Consider the following 20,266-nt stretch of genomic DNA (forward strand, 5'->3'; position numbering starts at 1 on the left):
CAAATTAGCTAATTACGACGATTGTCTAATAAATTTAGTTACGCAACTCCATGCAATCCAAACAAATGCTCGTGAAAACGTCATAGAAGCTAAAGTTAAATAAAAAAAACATTACGACAAGAAAATTAATCCACAGACATTCAAGCCTGGAGATCATGTATTTTTATTAAAGGGACCAAAACCTGGAAAATTTGGAGATCAATATACCGGACCTCATGAAGTCTTGGAAATTTTAAATAAAAATAATGTTAAAATTAAAATAAAGAAAAATAGTCGCATCGTTCACCCTAACCGCTTGCGAATTTCTCACATTAAACCATTTCATAATAGTTAAACAAATCAAATCGACATTTCAGATGATGGATAGCTGCATCAAAGGAAAACCGTCATATTTATATTAATAACATGGACTCGAGGAACTTACGGAATAATAGGATACGACTGTGGCTTCGCAGCAGCAAATTTAACTACACTATCATTATTAAATATTGAAGAGTGTGATATTCTCCCGCAGAATGTAAACTCTAGCAAAATCTATATACAAGTACTTCAACTCAACGACTTTAAATCTGTGAAAGTAATATTATACAATGTAAAGTCAAAATAGATCGTACAGTAAAAAGATGTGGAATGTTTTCACATACGATGGACGTATATAATGGGCAATTCTCATACATAGCCGATGTATCTCGAGACGCATGTCGACGCATGCATACCTACGGAAGCTTCGAAATAGCCGGAACTCACATAACAGGTCTGCTATCTAATCAGACCGCATCACGTTCAATAATTTTAGCCGGGCATGTTGACAATGACGGCGTATGCACCGGCAGTGCTTATTCCGATCCTTATGGAAATTGGGGAAATGTCATTGTATTAGGCAGCCTCAAAATTACTTTACAAGATTACATTGCTGACGTTCGGATAAATACAAACCATGTACACCTCAGATCAGGAGTAACTTGTGAATTGAGTTCCACTCATTGCACTGACATAGAGGGAGGGGATACCTTTTGGGACCTGTCGATCATTGCAGAAGTTCCAATTATGGCGTACTATATAATGGATACGCTAATAAAATACTTGGTGCTACCAATGAGCGATCTCAAACGGTCTGTTCAATAATCACGACCAATATGATTCTCTCTTTGACTAGCACTGGCATATATACTACTTGTGAACATACGCTTACCAGGACCGAACATCCGAAATTAATAATTTTCGAAACGATGTTTGGTGCCGAAGTTTTTAAAAGCTCTGGCTTTATAGCAGTGAACATGAATATCTTCACATACGTAAATTCAAAATTTGTATACGTAGAAAGACACGTTCGCACTCAAATTAATCAACAATACAGGAATATATTATTGCAACAGTGTCAACTCGAATATCGAATGATGCAGAATGCGTTATCCATAGCCGCCAGATCGCCTGATATTTTCGCGTATCATTTTATGAAGGGACTTGAATATATGGCACTTTTGGCAGGAGAAATTATTCACATGGTGAAATGTGTATCAGTCGAAGTAAAATTAGCTCGAACCAGAATGTTACGAGCAGCTTCCAGTAATACGAGGAAATGAGACATATTTTCTGACCCCGCAAACGCATGTATTAATACGTCACGGAACTCAGATTACCTATAATTCTTTTGCACCTACCATATACTTCTTAGGAGATTCATGGTATAAAATTACTAACTTTGCCTAAACCAGTGGAGACACTACCACCCACCATTATGAAGTCTTCAACTAAACCGTCATGGAAATATACCAGTTCAGGAGCACTAGCGACCAGTGGAATATATTCACAAAGCGATCTGGAAGAACTCAAGGATCACATAATGTTTCCCGTAGAGCGACCCGCAATTCTCAATACCATGGCAAGAGGCATATTAGGGCACCGTAATAAATGGAGGATCACTCTCTAATCTTATAGACGAAGCATCAATAGAAAGAATTGCTATCTCCGCTTGGGAAAAATTTTGGAATAAATTTTTAATCTTTGGCAATATCAGCGCTGGATTAATCGGAGTATACCTAATTGCTAGACTTATCAAACTGCTGTTAGACACATTCGTACGCTCTACACACTGTATACGGTTGGTCGGTGTACCTACTAGGAGCCGTATGGGATTCACTTATTCAACTCTTATTACATCTAGGAAGAGATAAACCTAGAGATATAAATCCTAGCGTTCCAGATCTCGAATTACAAGAGCAATAATAAAACTGAGCCTAAATTAGAACCTATTTATCCTCTCTTTCCCTTGAGGGAAGAATCTAACTATACTCTTGAATTGAAGGGTTGAGTAATTAAAGAGAAAATCCGGCACTATTCACAATTTTCTTTTTCTCTTTTCTCTCTCTCTCAAAAAAAAAAAAAATAAATAAATAAATAAAAATCATATATACATGGATAAATACAATAGCATGTGGTGCCATGCAGACATTTTAAGTATCACGATAACCTTTTTATAGACGATATGGAAATCGAATGCATTAACACCAAACTATTGGCACGGAATTCGATGGCAGTGAAAGTCGTAAAAGTGGATTCACCTACGATGTTCTGGGTTCAATTGAAGACCGGGAGCGAAGACTTCCAGGACTTGCTCGAGGAGTTAACCCGAAGGATGACACGAAGGGGGCACATGCTTCATCATCCCGATCACATCGTTGTCGGAGAACTCGGGGTCATTCGCGAAAACCGAGGATGGCAACGCGGAATTATAACAGACGTCAACGAGAAACGGAATGGTCGCGATCTCTCTACGAGACTGGGGCCGTAACGTGGAACGCCGATTATTCGAGGTTTACATTCTGGAAGACAGGTTCTGCCAACTAAAATGACAAGGGATCCCCTGTGGATTGGCTCACACCGCTCCCTTCTCCGGCTCGTCTAGGCCAAGGAAGACAAGGATCCTGACCAGATTCCTCATAAATCAATAGGAGGGACGGATGTCCATTTTGGGGACCATAAAAAATGAAGCTGCGTTAATTAAGTTAGAAATTCGTAGCGGAGGTGATGCTCGCGAGTATCATCAAATCGACATAAAGGAAACTTTGATTACATTAGGTTAAGCCCAACATAGTGATAAGTTGAGAACGGGCACGTACCCTTCCATATAATAATAAGCATAAGAATATATATATATATATATATATTTACAAACAAAAAAAAATAAAAAAAATTACTAAATGGAAAGTAAATAATATAGAATATTTATAATAAAAAAATTTTAATAATAAAACTAGTTATAAAGATTATACCATAAAAATATACACATATATACATCTCTATATATATGCTATATAATATAATAAGAGAAACTCAGGGATAGTATAATAATAATAATAATAATAATCATAATAATAATCATAATAATAATAACAACAACAATAATAATAATAATTTTTTTTCTCTTTTCTAGAATCATTAAGAAAAACTAACAAGAGATTTATATAGCTGATTTTTGCTGGAGAGAGATTAATTAAGAACAACATCTTTCCTTTATTCTTAGGCAAATTGTCCTGCTTTCCTCCTCCCTCTTAAAAGAATTTCCCTCGTATGCAAAGCTGATCGTCAATTACAGTCTATAATTCGCCAGTGCTATCACTATCTCCGGATCACTAGATCGTATAAAGATCTTTGTACTCCAATTAAATGGAAAAATTTAATTAACAGTTTCGATAATTTTATTTGACCGAAATCCCAGTGCATTATGTCATTGAAGGAACACAGGGTCTGTCAAAGTATCTTGATAAAAACCTGCGACCGTTGCCACGCAGAAATTCCAAATAAAGGATACTACATGGCCCTTGCCTCGTCCATAGGAAGTCTGTGGACGAATACAAAAACTGTTTGACTTGCGGTAAAACGACAATAAATGTCAAGCCGCTGAGGAATAAGTGTCGAAGCCGCATCAAAAGATTTCGATAAGACACTTTAGACTGCAGATGGGAAGTACCTTCGACCATTGCACAGGTCAATTCAATAAATTTTTTTTTTTTGGGAGGTTGGCGACTTTCAGGTATTCATTCTTCCAAATATTCCAACACCCATTTGCCAATACTAAGGGAAAAGGAAAAAGAAAAAATAATATATATATTTAACATTAAAATATACACGCATATGTATAGAGTTATACAAATTCTCCAGCAAAGATTGGCAAATCTTAGCGTTAACTAAAATTATATCTCAGGAGTATCTTTCAATGAGCATTTAAGTACTTTAGTTGCATTATTATAAGTATATACACATTATAGCATAACAAGGAGCACGAAAGAATTCCAAAAGAATCCTATCTTTCTTTCCTGCTTTTTGATAACATGAGCTATAAACTTACGAACGGATATCAAAATGTTGATGCATACCAAGATATCGACATTTACCTGTAAAACGGAAGGACGAAAGAACTGAAGAGGCGAATTTTGGAAACGTCCTATTCTTTCATGCTTCTCTAATAAACCAAGGGACACACATGTAAAGGATAACACTTAAATGTGAGACTGACCATATGTTCAAACCCATCAAATTGTCGAAAGAAAAGAACCGACCTTTTTTTGGTTTGCAAATGTTGCGTTCTCACACCCCAACATTTGTCTAAGGCTGGGGGTGTTATGTCCTACAGACGCCACGATTTTTTTTTCTCTTCGCCACGACTATGGTTGGCGTCTGCGAAACCCGACCGGCGCCTTCTGATAACGGACTGACAGAATTGAAAAAGGGATCGGACAGGCGCCGCGAAAACTCGTAAATGTCAATCAACCTGGAAAGAATAATAACCTTAATGTAGACTCGAAAAGAGACAAGATTGCAAAGACATTATAAATGTACCGAAGTCACGCAATAGTAAAAATCTAGGCTTTATCATCCGAGACTGACTAACAATTTTATCTTAGAAAACAGGCGCCATGTCGCATTTAAAAAAAGCGTAAACGCATAAAATAACTTCCAACAGGAGCGTTATCTGAAACCAGACTCGTAACTGACAATGGTAGCATGGTAACCATCTGCTTATCTAACCATATTTTCCGCGAGAATAACAGAATCCGTCTCGGAGCAATCTTGGCTCTTTAAAACCATGAATCACTTTCTCTTCTTCTCAAAACTACTCTATGTACTTTAGATCAACTACAATAAAACGTTATAAAAATTATAAATCTCGCGTGACATTACAACTAACTTTAGCATCCTAGACAAAGGGCTCAACACTCTTTTTTCGGGGTATAAATAGAGGTCCCGCGGAAGTACAGAGCGTCAGTACCAAATTTTGAAGCACCCGGTTCACGTCAGTACCAAATTTTAAAGCACCCGGTTCACGTCAGTACAGAATTTTAAATCATTCAGTCCACGTCAGTGGAGTTCGCGCTTAGTTACTTATTGTCTCGCACAGTCCGAAAATCATTATAACCCGCGCTAATCACGCCAGTTCGCGATTCCGTCCGAGTATGAACTTGTAATCAAATCGTAACTGAAGTTAGCCATACGCCACGGCGACTGCGTTTCAGACGCTCTTCGCTGACAACGGATCTCCTTGACCACTCGCCTAGAACCTATCCGATATCTTGGGGACAGCTACTAAGTAAGTCATAATTATTTACAGTCCACCCCCGCGTTTCCCATAGAAAAACCATTCATTGTACACACACACACACACACACACACACACACACACACACACACACACATTACTACATTTATGTAAAAAGAAGTTATAATGTACAAAATCCTTTGTTTATTATTTTATTAATAAATGTAACTTAAGGTATTCCTCTGTCTTTTATTAACATCACCTCTCGCATTCACTTCCCTCGAATATCTGAGATCGCACGAGGTCCAGTCCCGGGTCAAAGAGATTAAGTTCCTTGAAAACCGAAAAAGTAGGACTGACGTTCGCACTGTCCAGTGGAACAGGTGTCATAGCGTCCCTTCGGACGTTGACCCAGATTCCGGGACTTAAAAGGTGCGTACGACTCACAGATGTTCGTCTCCACACATATACCTGTGAAATTGAATCTGACCGTCCTTCCTCTCCATTCTCCCTCATTGTCTCCTTGACCAAATTTTTAAGGGTTTGGACGTAACAACACTATTAATAAAAATGTGACAGCATTGCATAATGGCGAATCGAAGAGAAACATGGATAATGTGGCCTTCCATAAAAATAGTCTTAAAAAGTTAGTTTTGTTTAGAAAACAGTAGTTATAAAATTAACATAAAAGTAGAGTGTATTGTAGAATATATGCATGTATAGCAAATATACATACACATATATACATATAACTTTATACGGGGTATTTGGAAAATAATGATAAATCTTTCGCATAGGAGTAGAATGGACTAAACTGAGAGGAAAAGTCCTGTATCATTTAACAATAGTTAACAAGATTATTAATTTATAAAAATTGCCGAAAATTGGTCTTTAATAATTTTTTACTCGAATACTTTATAGAAAAATTGCAAGAGACTATTGTTAATTTTCTTTTCGTAGAGCTCTTTAAGAATTTTTTAAGAATTTTTTAAGAATTTTTTAAGAATTTTTTAATACCGTATTTTTTTATATTGATAAAAATGAGAAATGTAGTAACTAAAAAGTTGATAAAAAATTCTGAAAAAATTCGTAGAGTTCTATGAGAAGAAAATAAACAATTTTTGTCTTTTGCAGTTTTTCTGTAAAATTGATAATAAGTTTTACTCAAATATTATATAAGTTAACCTTACGAAACTATTACGAAAATTGCAAAATGGTAGAGTACTTTTCTTCTCAGTTAGTCCATTCTGTCCCTATGCGAAAGATTTATCATTATTTTCCATTTTGTTTATAAGCAGTAGCCTATAAAAATCTATAGTAACGTATAATAAATTATAGATTAAGATTAGAACTACAATTAGTTTAAGGAATAATTATTTTGAAATAAAAATCTCAAAAAAGAAGCAGTGAGTAATCAATACACATAAAGGACCACATTAGCAAAATGCCATGCTATTGTTTAAATTTGCATAACTTGAAATATGTACAGTCAAATAAAATAGCAAACAAGTAGCATATCTATGTATATTCTAAGCCTTGTATGGGGCAAGCCGCGGGGTGAGGGGCCGGGGGGAAAACTGGGCGAGAGGGGTATTGTGGTGCGGGGGGGCAGCCAATGAGCGAGCTGCTATGGCCTCCCACCACCTCTCGCGGTTTTCCTCCCCGGCCCCCGTCCCCACAGGCGCATGTGTGTGTGAGCTGGTGACGTCACGGCGTGACGCGTCGCGACGACGATGATCCGGCGAGCTTGAGAGCGGGCGAGCGACTGAAGGGATTCGCGCGTTTTTCTTCCCGCGTGCGTGCCGTCGCTCTCACTCGCACTAACGGGTTTCTCACTCGCTGTAAATATATAATATAATAATGTAGTCTTATCTCCTTTAAAGATACGGTCCTCCATTTTTACCGTCGCTCTCGCTCGCACCAACGTTACGTTTCGTTTGTCGCTCTCGCTCGCACCAACGTTGTCGTTGCGTTGTTAGTTTAATAAACAAAAAAAAGTAATAAAAAAAGGATAGCGAAATCCGTCACGCAGTTGTCGCTCTCGCTCGCACCAAGTCGTCGCTCTCGCTCGCACAAACGTTTCGTTCGTCGAGTTCGGTCGCTGTTAGTTTAATAATAAAAAAAGATAAACGAAACAATAAATATTATTTTCTCTTCCACAGTTACACCGCGTTCTTAAAGGATATGATAAGAATCTATTTTTATGCAGTTTTATAAAATAGTTTTTGTCTAATACCGCATGCATCCTCTGTCGAGCCCTTAAAGATTTTTCGATATGCAGTTTTGCGCAGTTCTGTCATTTTGATAGATACCACAAAGATGTGATAAGACATTATTGCATCCTTTTTTTAGGATGTGTTCTCTCTCGTATGACGTTTCACTCTTCGTAAGGGTGTCTATTTTTATGCAGTTTTTGCATCCTCGATAGAAACCACATCCGTCAACATGTCCGATGGACAATAGTATATAAATGCGTATGGGCGAGGCTTTTTTTCGTCATACATATATTTTGGTTTCAAACGTATCAATATTATTTGTGTACTACTACTACGATGGAGTCTCGAAGTAAAGAGGTCGAGGAGCTACCGACGAGATCCATTGAGAAATCGTTTGAACAACTATTAGATGAGGAAGAGGAAGAGGAAGATGTGTTCGAAGAAACGATTTATGGGTTCTATAATCGATTTAATACATCAGACGTGGATTACGAATACGTTTGTAAAAAATCTGCGAATGATGATTGGATGTATACAGACCTATATGGTACATCAGCGAAAGATAGATCCGAATACGATACGTATGAGGGAGGCAAAGACAATGAAAGATGCATTAATGCCATTTTTGAATGTATTGAAAACGAGAGGTTTGTTGAATTCTACGTATTCTGTGGAAGAGCTGGATCGTTTCCTTTCTACCTCCGAGAGCAAAGTATTGCATCATTTGCTTATGGAAGATTTCATGACGAAAAATACATACCTCGAATGGTTACACGATTTGAAGGAATACGTTAGATGTCACATGGCGACACTTATCGATGTGCCGAATATTGATCGTGAGATATTTGCATCGTCAGGAGAATCGACATCTGGAGGTATGGACGCGCTTTTTGCTTCAACCTCGAAACAGCAAAACGATGGAATATCCCAATATATGACAAAATTGGAACATGGTCAGCTGTACACTGTGAGTACTTCGGAAGGACAGACTGGACATCAATTGATTCGCGTAGATTTGTATGACATTCATGATATTAAGAATAAGGAAAAACGTCAATGGTGGAAATATGCAAAAATGAGAACACAATTTGTGACATCTTCCCCTAGAGATCGTAAGCAGCAAGTGGTAAATCGGCTTTTGGATTGGGTAGCTGATGATCTAAGGAAATTACCATCGCTAATGAAGGAAAAGAAAAATGTATTTTAAAAAAGTATATATATAGAAGAGAGGAAAAGACGCATACGATAATCACATATTATCTACTACTTACGCATATCCTACATAGCTATTTCACTTTTACTTATGATTGTTTCCTTCACACCGAGAGAACGCAGGACACAATAAAAGAGAGACGCATTGCGCGATTGTCACATTGGTGTGGTTTTAATCGGTACTGGCGACACATCTGACAGTTATGGTGCCGACATTTGTCGATTTACAAGGTACAGTTCGTATTTCTGGTTTTATTTTTTTACAAAACGTGTGCATTATGTGTATTATACGTGGTTTTTTTGTTAAAGAGTTCGTCGTGGATGAGCTCTTCGTAGTAAAAGAGGTGGCGATATTGAGAAATGGAAGGGAGATGACACATTTTCATGTGTCCGATGCCATGGCGTTTTCTAACGAAGAAAGATCAGTCGCACGCCTCGTGGTTGATGGCGCATCATCATGGGTTGCACTGGAATGATGGGATGGTGCCATACCGTATGGTGCAACGCTTGATAACCGAGGCTGTGAATGGACAGAGCGACGATTATGATGCTTTAATTTACGTGAAAGGTCTTGAGAAACGGGGGTGGTTGATGGATATTGTAAAAAACGACAATATTATTGTGGAAACGATCGACAATCACTTCAACGACATTGAATCGTTGGAAAATTTAGATTCTATTAATACCTTCCGGTGTGGAAGACACAAAAACCATTGCGCATTGCAAAATGTAATGAAATTGTACAATCAGTATAAAAAATATCAAAACGAATAATAGTGCATGTTTTTTATATATTATAACAATTTATTATAATTTATTATAATTCTTTATATATTATAACAATTTATTATAATTCTTTATATATTATGATGTATGTACTAATTTAATTTTTTGCATTTTATTAAAAAGTAAAAAAAGAAAAAATGTGAATAATGAATTTTTTCCTTACACATATCCTTATGTGTGTGTGTGAGAGGATGCGTCGTGTTTTTATACGCGTATTATTATTATTATTTGTAAAAGATAAGATGGGCTTGCGGTTTGTTGTTTCCGACGAAGGAACGATATATAAATGCACTGGTAAGGTGCTTCTCACAGTGATTATAATATGTTAAGCGATAGCGATAATAGTCCGAACGAGAGTACGGACAGCGATCCGTCAAGTGCGGTTTCGGATGTAGGTAGTGATTTGTACTGTTACGAGCGTATGGTATCGAGTCCTACGTTAGTTACATCTTGTTTAAAGGAGAAGAAGTGTTGGAACTTAGCCACACACCATTTACGGAGAGAGATTGGGAATCATTGTTCGCGAGAAATTTTATGGATTCAAAGTGCGGTAGTTGTTGTCGACGATCGCACAAGAAGGTACGAAAATGCAGCTATGAAAGGTGTGCGAATCGATGACATTGGAAGGATGTATAAAAAAATTAAATTCGACATATCTAGAGATAGTTGCGGTGAAACGCTCTGGTTCACGTGTAAGCGAGGGTAGTGATTTTGTTTTTAATATAGAGAGAGAGAGATGAATGAACAGGTGGAGGATCTATTTCATCGTGCGACGAGTATCGATACGGTGAACGCGTATCGAGTATGGGAGGAAAAATGTGACGAGAGTCTCGATTTCTTGCGGGAGACGTGTCGAAGCGGTAAACGTCGACGAACATCTGTCGGAGTTATAAATGCGGCGATCGCTCGACTAGCACGATTGGAAGGTTTGAGAAATGTCCTACGACAACGTTTTGAACATGTGGGCACTGGCTATGTCGAATCGCAAAGAAGAGGGGGATTTTCGTGGTTGGAGATCGAAACAGCTTTTAACAATCGCGTATTGACTGGTGTGGTGTTGAATTCGAATTACATCGAACCTCGACAATTTCTCGATGACGCGAGAGATATCGTTCTCGATCGGATACGCGATAATCTTCAGAGACATATTTGTTTGAAAGTGAATACAATATTCAACGGTGAGTTCGTTGCGGATGCTAAGAGATCTGCTAAGAGTATTACTACGAAAAATCACGAGCTTTTCGACACATCTGATCTGCGAGAGTGGTACGATAAACACGTTACAGATGATACTTTAGCGGCATTGGAAGAGTTTCAGGAACGTGATAGTGGATGGGCGCTATCACGTATATTGAATCTGATTGTAAATGTTAACAAATATAATCCTATGCATGCGGGATGTTGGGTGGAGCTGCCGCAAGAAATTATGCTGAAGAAGGCAGTAATCAATGTGCGTTCGATAGACAATGCGTGTTTCGCTTGGTCAGTGGTCGCCGCTCTGTATCCAGTGCAAAGTCATGTGAATAGGAAATCATCGTATCCGGATTATACTACTGTGTTGAATCTTGAGGGTATCGAGTTTCCTGTTACCTTAAAACAAATTACGAAATTTGAACTTTTGAACGATATATCTATCAATGTATTTACCGAGCGAAGAAAGAGGGGTGGAAAAAAAGACGGTGACAATGTAATCGTTCCTCTTCGTCTAACCAAAGAGAAGAAAGAGAAACACGTAAATCTGTTGTACTTGCAAGAGTCGAGACGCGATGACGAAAATGTTATCGCTCATTTCACATGGATTAAAGATCTGTCACGATTAATAGGTTCGCAATTGAGCAAGAATACAGGAAAGAAGTATCTGTGCGATAGGTGGGTATACTAATTGATTTTGTATATACAATATATATACATACATATATAGTTGCGTAACGCGTACGATTTGTTACCTTATAGATGTCTGCATTACTTTTATACGAGTGAGAAGTTGTCGCTTCACATCGTTGACTGTACTACGACGAACGATTGTGCTGTTATTCTTCCGAATGAGAACGATAAGTGGTTATCGTTTCGCGATCATAATAAGAAGGAGCGGCTTCTCTTTGTGGTTTATGCGGATTTGGAGTGTATACTGGAGAAGAAGAAGAGGATCAATGATGAAAACATTTCAAGATTCACCTATCAGCATCACAAGGTTTTCAGCGTAGGGTACTACATACGTTGCGTATACGATGAGACTGCGTCGATGTACAGATCTTATCGCGGCGAGGATTGCGTATCGTGGTTTGTCAAGGAATTATACGATTTGACGCATCGTGCGAAAACGATATTCGACAATAATGTGACTATAGCGGAATTTACATCGAACGTCGAGTGGGAAAAATTTCGAAACGCGACTCACTGTCATATCTGCGAACGACCATTTGAGGAAGGAGATGTGCGCGTACGCGATCACTGTCATTTGACCGGACGTTACAGAGGTCCCGCACATTCACGTTGCAATTTACATTATCAGGATACATACGTTATTCCTGTATTCTTTCACAATTTGGCAGGTTACGACGCTCATTTTATCATAAAAGATATTGCTAACAGTTTTGCGGGTAAAGTTGACGTGTTACCTATAACGAAAGAAAATTATATATCGTTTACGAAACATGTCGGGGATACAGTAAACTCTAAATGGGGAAAGGACGGTGTGAAATTGCGCTTTGTGGATTCGTTTAAATTTCTCAATACTAGTCTCGAAAAATTGGTATCATATCTTGATAAGAGTAAATTGAAAATCACACGATCGGAATTTTCCAATCTTGACGCTGAGGATTTTGATTTGCTTACGCGGAAAGGAGTGTTTCCGTACGAGTACGTCGACAGCATCGATAAACTAGACGAGACTAGTTTACCATCGCGTGAAATGTTTTACAGTTCGTTGACCGACGAGACCGCTTCCGATGACGATTATCAACACGCGACAAACGTTTGGCAACGTTTCCGCATAGAGACTCTCGGCGATTACAGCGATTTGTATCTTAAGACAGATGTGCTTTTATTAGCAGATGTTTTCGAAAATTTTCGTGATACGTGTATCGATAGTTATGGATTGGATCCAACGTATTATTACACTTTACCGGGATATACGTGGGACGCTATGTTGAAATACACTGGTATTCGATTCGAATTACTCACCGACATTGATATGGTGATGTTTGTGGAACGTGGTATACGTGGCGGTTTAAGTCAATGTTCGCATAGATACGCGCAAGCTAATAACAAGTACAATACATCTTCGTACGATCCTTCGAAACCTTCGACGTATCTCATGTACTTCGATGTGAACAATCTATACGGTTGGGCGATGTCCGAATCCTTACCGTACGGAGAATTTCAATGGGTCGACGACATCGAGCACTTTGACGTAATGTCAGTGTCGTCAGACTCCGTTGTCGGTTATATTCTAGAAGTCGATCTTGCGTATCCGCAAAACGTACACGACGCTCATGCAGACCTTCCATTCTGCCCCAATCGCGAACGACCTCCCGGAAAACGGAATGACAAACTATTGGCCACTCTTTACGATAAGGAGCGCTATATCGTGCACTATCGCAATTTACAACAATGTATTCAGCATGGATTACAAGTAAAAAAAATTCATCGAATATTACAATTCGCACAATTCCCATGGCTTCGCAGATATATTGAACTTAATACGAGATTTAGAATACTCGCCAATAACGATTTCGAGAAAAATCTTTACAAATTAATGAATAATGCGGTATTTGGAAAAACGATGGAGAACGTACGTGATCATGTTAACGTTCGGCTTATAACGCGTTGGGATGGGAGACACGGTGCAGAAGCGATGATAGCGAAACCGAATTTTCACAGTAGAAGTGTTTTTTCTGAAAATCTGATCGCTGTTGAATTGCGCAAACTCGAGGTGAAATTAAATAAACCGATATACGTAGGTATGTGCATTCTCGAGATATCTAAGTTGCGTATGTATGAATTTACTATGAATACATGATACCATTGTATCGCGATAGATGTAAGATTATGTACACGGATACGGACAGCTTAATTTATCTTTTAGAATGTAAGAATGTGTACGAGAACACTAAGCGTGATATCGCGAGATTCGACACGAGTGATTATCCTGAGAGAAATGCGTATGATGTGCCACGAGCTAACAATAAAATACCCGGTTTGATGAAAGATGAAAATAATGGTGCGATCATGACAGAATTCATAGGACTCAGAGCGAAGATGTACGCATTGAGAGTGATCGGAAAGAGTGATACAAAGAGAATAAAGGGTATCAAGAAAAAGGTAGTCGCGAAAACGATCACTTTCGACGATTATGTGCGATATTTGAACGATGCGACGGTACAGTCGAGACGTCAGTCGTGCATACGATCGACGTTGCACGAAGTTTACACAGTGTCTGAATTGAAGCTCGCTCTTAGTCCGTACGATGACAAGCGGTACGTCGTACCCGAATCGGTCGCTACTCTACCTTGGGGACATTATAAAATACCTCTGTAGTTTTTTTTAGTTTTTTATTGTAATAAATAAAAAAAGAAAAAATTACAATACATTCGTTTTATCTATCCAAGAATTATGTGAATTGTCCATTCCTAACCATTTAACGTACACCTTGTTTCCTCGTTTGCGTAGTATTTTTTCCACGAGATAAACGTCCGGATTAGAGACTCGCTGCAATTCGTGTTCGTAGAATCCACCAGCTATCGGCTTTCCTTGATAATCTTTCAATAGATACGTTGCGGGATTCGTACGTTGTGTTTTAATGATGTGAAAAATCTCGGTGGACCAATTGGGTGTATAACCCTTTTCAAAAATTGTCTTGAATTTACTAATACGTACTGGATCGCCTACCTTGAATCTCGTTGGAGCGGCAATTTTTACATGACTGTATACCGTCGACAAGAGTCGTTTTGCAACGATGGGGGTTACGTCTATCGGTCGTATCCCAATAGTTCGATGTTTACGATGATTATAATCTGACAATAGACGCGGTAGCTCGTCGATCCATTTGTACGAACCGTTTAACGTGAATGTTTTCCACATGTTATTCTTGAGTGTACGGTTGAATCGTTCCACTATCGACGCTTTCATCACCAAATACGTCGAATAATGATTTATGTTGTATCTTTTCACAATTTTTTTTTGCACGGTAGTGTTGTAAAATTCCTTTCCTTGATCTGTCTGCAGGTTTCGTGGGTATCGTTCGTCCTCGCGAAATATTTTAGATAACGCTGCGGCTACGTCGCTTCCGTTCTTGCTCTTGAGCGGTAGAGCCCATGCGTATTTACTCAAAACATCGATAACGGTTAAAATGTAATTATAACCTTTATTGAATCGCGCGTAGGGACGCATCTCGACTATGTCGGCTTGCCACAAATCATCGCGGTCGTGCACTACGACGCGACGACGTGGAAAATTTCTTCGCGCGGGCGCGTGGAGTTCTTTCACGAGTTTTTGTTTCTCGACACTCATCTATTTTTCTCTCTCTCTTTTATTGTGACAAGAAACGAGCCTCGCGCGTATCTTTTAAAACAGGTACCCTCGATTCAGATGCCGAATCTCGTTCTCATTACGCACTTTCTTTGACATATTCGACGCAAATCACCTACACCGCGATGCAGTATCTGTATATCGTTAGACACTTTCTGAAGTGCGAGTACGATTGTATCTCCTTTTTTGTCGTTTTTAAACGCTCTCTCTAGTGTCTCCTTCGTGTCATTCGCTAGTTGACGCAGATCCGTTACATTTCGATTTAGACGCTGACTCTCATCAGACACTTTCTGAAACGCGAGTATCGCATTTTTCTCTAACGTCTCTTTCGTTACTATGTTATTCATTCGTTGATGCAGATCAGTTACACCTCGATGAATCTCATCAGACACTCTTGTCGATAGCGCGTTTACACCTTTCAAGACTTCCTCCACGTTGTCTCGTACTTTTTTCAAATCGTTCGACATATCTTTCTGCATATCCTGAAGCGCGTGCACGATAGTATCTCTCCCTGTCGTTTTCAACGATTTCTCTAACGTCTCCTTCGTCACTGTATTATTTATTCGTTTACGCATATCAATTACACCTCGTTGAATCTCGTTAGTCTTTAACATCTCTTCTGTCACCGTTTTATATATTTGTTGATGTAGATCAGTTATACCGCGCTGAATTTCGTTAGACATTCTCGTCGATAGCGCGTTTACACTTTTCGAGACCTCCTCTACATTGTTTCGTACTTTTTCCACATCGTTCGAGATATCTTTCTGCGTATTCTGAAGCGCGCGCACGATCGTATCTCTCCCAGTCGTTTTAAACGATTTCTCCAATGTCTCGTTGGTCACTACATTTTTCATTCGTATCGTTATATCTCGATTCAAATGCTGAATCTCGTCAGACATTCTCGTCACATTCTTTTCCACGTTTCCTCGCACCTTCTCCACATCGCTATGCGCTTCCTGTACATCTCTCCTTATCGTTCTAAATGATTTCTCGATCTCGTTTCGCGTATCTCGAATTGTACGCTCGACGTAGCTTTTGTTTACCACATCGGTGTAGAATTCCGGCCCGGCAACGTGTTCTATTTTTCGCTCCTTCGCGTCGTAATGATCCGGATTCAGACAAAGCCCATTGTCGTGCACGTAATTTCGTAAAGATTCTATCGACGATTGTGATTTTTCGATTTCGTTTCCCCTCATAGACATACCAAATTTATTCACAGACATCATATCGAGTTCACGCGAATTTGATCACTGTCACGATTTTCGTCATAGCAGTTTAATTTATAATTAACCCAGCTTCGCGAAGTTCTTCGATTATTGACAATATTTCGTTGTCGTGACAATATTTCGTTATTACCCGCTCTACGAGAAGCATCGAGTAATTGAAAACGATCCACCAACTCATTGGGGTCGTCCCAATAAACGTAATCTATTTCGTTGTTGGTCAATTTCGTACCGGATGGTATATTTGTCTTTATACCTGAACCAATACTAGTGCCACTGGTCTTACAATGAGTTACTAAGAGCGGAGCGATAATGTTTTTATATTTGTGTCCTTTGTTACTCTTAATAGGCATTCTGGCGTCATTGTCACGTCTGTGAGCATTCGTCATCAATAATATATGTTTGTATGTTTGTTTATCATTCTCTGTATAGATAGCATCGTTTGGAATTTTCTTGAAGATCAGCTCGTATAGACCTGGTGTACCTTTGTACCTCACCCCGTCTATGATTATAGTATCGTCCGTATCTACATCAAATTTTTTACTACCTAATATCGTACCGTTTTCATCAAAATAAACACCGTAGACAAGATCGATTTCGTTTCTTGAATCACCAGTTAAAAGAGTATTTACGTATATTTGTCCTAACAGTCCTAATTAACTTTGCAATCTCTGACGACCTTGAGGTGTGTTCAACACCTGTCTGACAGACGTTTCGAGCGACGACGGATCATCATCGGTTTTAAAAATTTCTTCGTCCCGCAAGTTAAATGGAGTTACCTGTTGTTGTTGTTGTTGTGATTCTATTGGTGTCGAATGAATTATGGACGAATCAAACATAACGTTTGATCGTTTCTTTTTATTTATTTGTTTGTTCCATGGAAGACGTTGGGGAGTATTTTGTGTTGGAATCGCATCATCATCATCGTCGTCCTCGTCGTCGTCGTCGTTGTTATTATTATCCTCATCATCGCTGTACTCACGTTTATTCTTTTGCTTATTCTCCGTAAACTTACTGTCAAATGGTTTACCTCCACGTTCAGTGTTTCCAGCAATTTGTTTCAACGGTTCGATAATAGGTTTTAATTGTTTCTCCAAAACGATCTCATTCTCCATTATGCCAGTCTTCAATGCTCGATGTTTCTTACGAATTGACGCGCGAGTCTTCGCGATCAGTTTTGCTGTTTTCTCCCGTTCAGAGATACTTTTCGTTCTGACCATCTTATCGTAATGTCAAAGAGGTACTGCTCACTTTTTTTTTTACAAAAAAAAACACTACAAATGATTTTTTACACTACAGCGAAATCGTTAAATCCTCGTCTATATCTACCGTTGCGTAACGCGCTATCTTTGTCTATTACCACAAAACCGTATTTGTGTTGCCAACATAAATAGCACAACGTGCAAAAATTTTCATACGATATATCGGTGTTCACGTGATCGTTATAAATATGTTTTAAATTGGTACCGTCTTGTTTGAATAGTATTAAAAAATTTGCATTATCGCGTATCAGATGTTTCGGTATTTTTGCATATGTCTGACAGAGATAAAAACAATCAATGTTCGTATGTCGACCCATAGAAAAATATTCTCTAATAGTATTCTGATTATCGCAAGCCACATCATCGAATACAAATATTGAATTGGGAAGTGCCTCCTTCGGTGGTATGACGTCGCGATTGTTGGAAAAAGCGTGGTAACCGATACCATTTATCGATTCGAGTAATTCTTCCAAATATCGATATTTCGGTTGAAAGAGAGATTTCGAATACACGTATACGTTTTCGAAACGTACACCATGTGGACTTTCTATTAAACTTATCAAAGCGTTTGTTTTACCACAATTAGATGGTCCGCAAATGATGCAACGAATTGTATTCGGTAGTAAAGGGCCGTGTCTACGAATTTCTCCAACCGTTTCATCGGACGTGAATCGCGTCTTGCGGTCGAGATTCGACACTCCTATCGACCGTGATTGCCGTACAAATCGCATTTACTTGTGTAACGCGCGTGCGCGATGTAACGCGAGCGAGTTTTTTCCAGCACTATTTATATCCCCGAGCAGGCACTCGATCCGCACAGTTTTACTGTAAAGAGCAATCGTCGTCGTTGTTGTTATCGCAAAAAATGTTTTTCTTACTAACGGATAAACGTCGGATTCTCGATTTTACCGCCGAACAATTGCAATACGTACCGAAGATTGTTCTTCTACAGGAATTTAAGAATTACGTGGAGTTACTGTGGGATCGATTACCTGAACATTTAAAAACGGATCCTGAAGTGCAACGCTATCGTCCGTGTACAGAGCATTACAATCGTCCGTGGCAACGAACACACATAGACGGTCCGCCACCACTTATCAAAAATTGTGACATATGTCGTATGAAATAAGATAGCGTGAAGGACGAGGGAATGATTCCTGCGTATGGAGCAGGTTTATTTGACAAGGCGATAAACGCGCTTCCGTTTGAAGTACATATACCTGGTTATCAATTTTGTGGGCCCGGTACTCGTCTCGCGAAAAGACTAGCGCGTGGTGATCGAGGTATAAATCGATTAGACGCGGCGTGTCGCGAACACGATATCGCCTATTCGCGAAGTAACGATCTCGCCGATCGTCACATTGCCGATCGAGTTCTCGCCGAAAAAGCACGCGAACGTATAAGAGCGAGTGATTCGACGTTTGGTGAGAAAGCTGCCGCGACCGCTGTATGGGCAGCCATGAAAGCAAAAACGAAATTAGAAATGGGTATGAAAAGAAGGAAAAAAACGAAAAGGAAGAGACTACTTCCGATAACGAAACACGGAGGTTTCCTACCGATTTTACCAATGTTGGGTGCACTCGGGTCTTTGATCGGTGGAGCGGCGAGCGTAGCGAGAGCTGTAAGCGATCGCAAAGCCGCTCGACGTCAGACGGAAGGTCGCGGACTGTATCTAGCGCCCTACAAACGTGGTGGTAACGTAAGAAAAAGAAAGGCAAGAGATAAAAAAAAAAACATCGTGGAAGGAAACATTAGAGACTCTTAAAATACCGCTCTCCGGTATCACAACGAACGAACAGTTGAGTCGTGCGGCATATCGTTTGCGTTTACCATTCTTCAGAGGTGTGTTTATGCGTGACGCGTTACCGACGAAACCACATCGTAATGAAAGCGGTATCGTAAATCTCGATAATTCGGAAAATGCTGGAACACACTGGGTTGCTTATGCGAAAAAGGGAAATAATGCAGTTTACTTCGATTTTGGCAATCTTAGACCATCGAGGGAACTCGAACACTATCTCGGAAGCAACGTAATGTATAATCGTCGCTCTTATCAAACGTTTGATCAGAGTATTTGTGGTCAGTTGTGTCTACGATTTCTTCGAGAAATAGATTGGAGGAAAAGATATATCTAATAATGTGTCGTGTGCGAGTCGTCTCAGTTGAGCGTTTATCTTCGATTACGTCATGTCGTGGACTCTCACGTTAACTGGAACAACCAGTATTCTCACGGCGAATTACTTTCCTGCGTTGGATTTAAGTAATGGCGAATACGAATTGGGTCTTACGAATTTCGAAACGTACAATGCGATACCGAATGTTACTTCCACGAATAATAACTTCTACTTCGATACCGACGACAAAATAATCACGATTCCCGAAGGATCGTACGAATTGAGTGCTATAAACAAGTATCTGAGAGCTGCTATCCGTCACATACTACGACGAACGTCTGACAACAAAGATAATGATAACGACTACGCGTACATATTCGACGACAAC

The 20,266-nt window shown here is 39.2% G+C and overlaps 2 protein-coding genes and 1 pseudogene across 2 annotated transcripts; all 3 read left to right on the plus strand.

Moving 5' to 3' along the window:
- The first annotated feature begins 257 nt into the window (after positions 1-257).
- On the plus strand, positions 258-3,138 carry LOC147907671 (uncharacterized; annotated as a pseudogene).
- A 6,270-nt stretch (positions 3,139-9,408) lies between these two features.
- LOC147907672 (uncharacterized) lies at positions 9,409-13,777 on the plus strand. Its single transcript, XM_087412680.1, has 4 exons — positions 9,409-9,656; positions 10,081-10,329; positions 10,477-11,623; positions 11,672-13,777. Exons 1-4 carry the CDS (start codon positions 9,409-9,411, stop codon positions 13,769-13,771), a joined length of 3,744 nt encoding a protein of 1,247 aa, XP_087268806.1. The 3' UTR covers positions 13,772-13,777.
- Positions 13,778-17,936: 4,159 nt separating this feature from the next.
- Positions 17,937-19,727, plus strand: LOC147907673 (uncharacterized). Its single transcript, XM_087412466.1, has one exon. It carries the CDS (start codon positions 18,915-18,917, stop codon positions 19,527-19,529), a length of 615 nt encoding a protein of 204 aa, XP_087268592.1. The 5' UTR covers positions 17,937-18,914; the 3' UTR covers positions 19,530-19,727.
- Positions 19,728-20,266: the final 539 nt, after the last annotated feature.

The sequence above is a fragment of the Acromyrmex echinatior genome, chromosome 13 (genome assembly GCF_024713525.1).
Source record: "Acromyrmex echinatior isolate Ae372 chromosome 13, ASM2471352v2, whole genome shotgun sequence".
NCBI classification, from domain to species: Eukaryota; Metazoa; Arthropoda; class Insecta; order Hymenoptera; family Formicidae; genus Acromyrmex; species Acromyrmex echinatior.